This window comes from Cyprinodon variegatus, unplaced genomic scaffold (assembly GCF_000732505.1).
Source record: "Cyprinodon variegatus isolate N-32 unplaced genomic scaffold, C_variegatus-1.0 Scaffold752, whole genome shotgun sequence".
Lineage (NCBI taxonomy): Eukaryota > Metazoa > Chordata > Actinopteri > Cyprinodontiformes > Cyprinodontidae > Cyprinodon > Cyprinodon variegatus.
The window spans coordinates 107,487-108,513 of NW_015151205.1; the positions used below are offsets into that span (position 1 = coordinate 107,487).

Genomic DNA, 1,027 nt, shown 5'->3' on the forward strand with positions numbered 1-1,027 from the left:
CACGGTGTCGGACATAAAGCTCCGTCCCCGGCTGCCCGCCGGCGAGGACGAGCGTCCTGTATATTCCTACACCTTCCCAGAGTCCTTTGGGCCGTTACTGGGGAGCTAAACCATGCAGGACACAGACCTTCATGTTCTGATGTTTGTTTCTGATCATCTGATGGTGGAGAGGACGGTCCTGGAAGCTGCTTCCTTCACTTTTATCTTTGTTCTAGGAAATCGAGGTTGGTGGCAGCAGGAAAGCCATCATCATCTTCGTTCCTGTTCCTCAGCTTAAGTCCTTTCAGAAGATCCAGGTGCGTCTGGTGAGGGAGCTGGAGAAGAAGTTCAGCGGGAAGCATGTGGTCTTCATTGCACAGGTGAGAGGGGAGAAGTAGGCGGCGTCTGCAGACGGCTGCGTTTTGATAAGTCAGATAGAAGCAGAGAGGTGTCTGTTACGAGGCGATGAGGATGAAGCAGCAGTTCAGACAATAGCTGTGTCCTTCTGCCTCAGAGGGTTAGATGCTCTAGAAAAGCATCCAGCAGAGTCAGAAGCGTTGTTTCCTGTTGGCTCTAAGCTGCAGGTCTCAGATGGAAAGGTCCTCACAAAAGCAGTAATATGCTTCAGACTAGGGCTTGGCGATATGAAGAAGATCTGACTTATATTTGGGCTATAATCAAGAGATGTTAAAATTACCTTCAAAAACCATAAATATATTCATTCAAACTTTGGTATCAAATAGAAAACTTTTTTATTTTATTCAGATCAAACAGGAAACAAAGCAAAAAACACAATACTAAATAAAATGGAAAATGATTTGGGGAAAAAAAAAAGATGTCAAATTACAAAAACAAGATCAGAGCGTCTCCAAACTATTTGCATTGATCTTTACATGCTGGTCATTTTTAAGAAGCACATTGATTAATTTCACAGTGGAGATATTTACTAGGATGGAACGGTTTATGGAAACCGTTCGGTTCGACCGTTTCGGTTCGCGTGTGTTTCGTTCGGTTCATGCGCTGCTCCTTTTTCTCATAGGCGAAGCGT

The 1,027-nt window shown here is 44.5% G+C and overlaps 1 protein-coding gene across 1 annotated transcript in view; it reads left to right on the forward strand.

Annotated features, from left to right (window-relative positions):
* The window catches only part of rps7 (ribosomal protein S7), an 8,630-nt gene that overhangs the window by 1,936 nt on the left and 5,667 nt on the right, over positions 1 to 1,027 (forward strand). Inside the window, exon 4 of the mRNA XM_015395687.1 lies at positions 216 to 359. Within this exon, the coding sequence (XP_015251173.1) occupies positions 216 to 359 (144 nt within the window). The remainder of the gene's footprint in view (positions 1 to 215; positions 360 to 1,027) is intronic.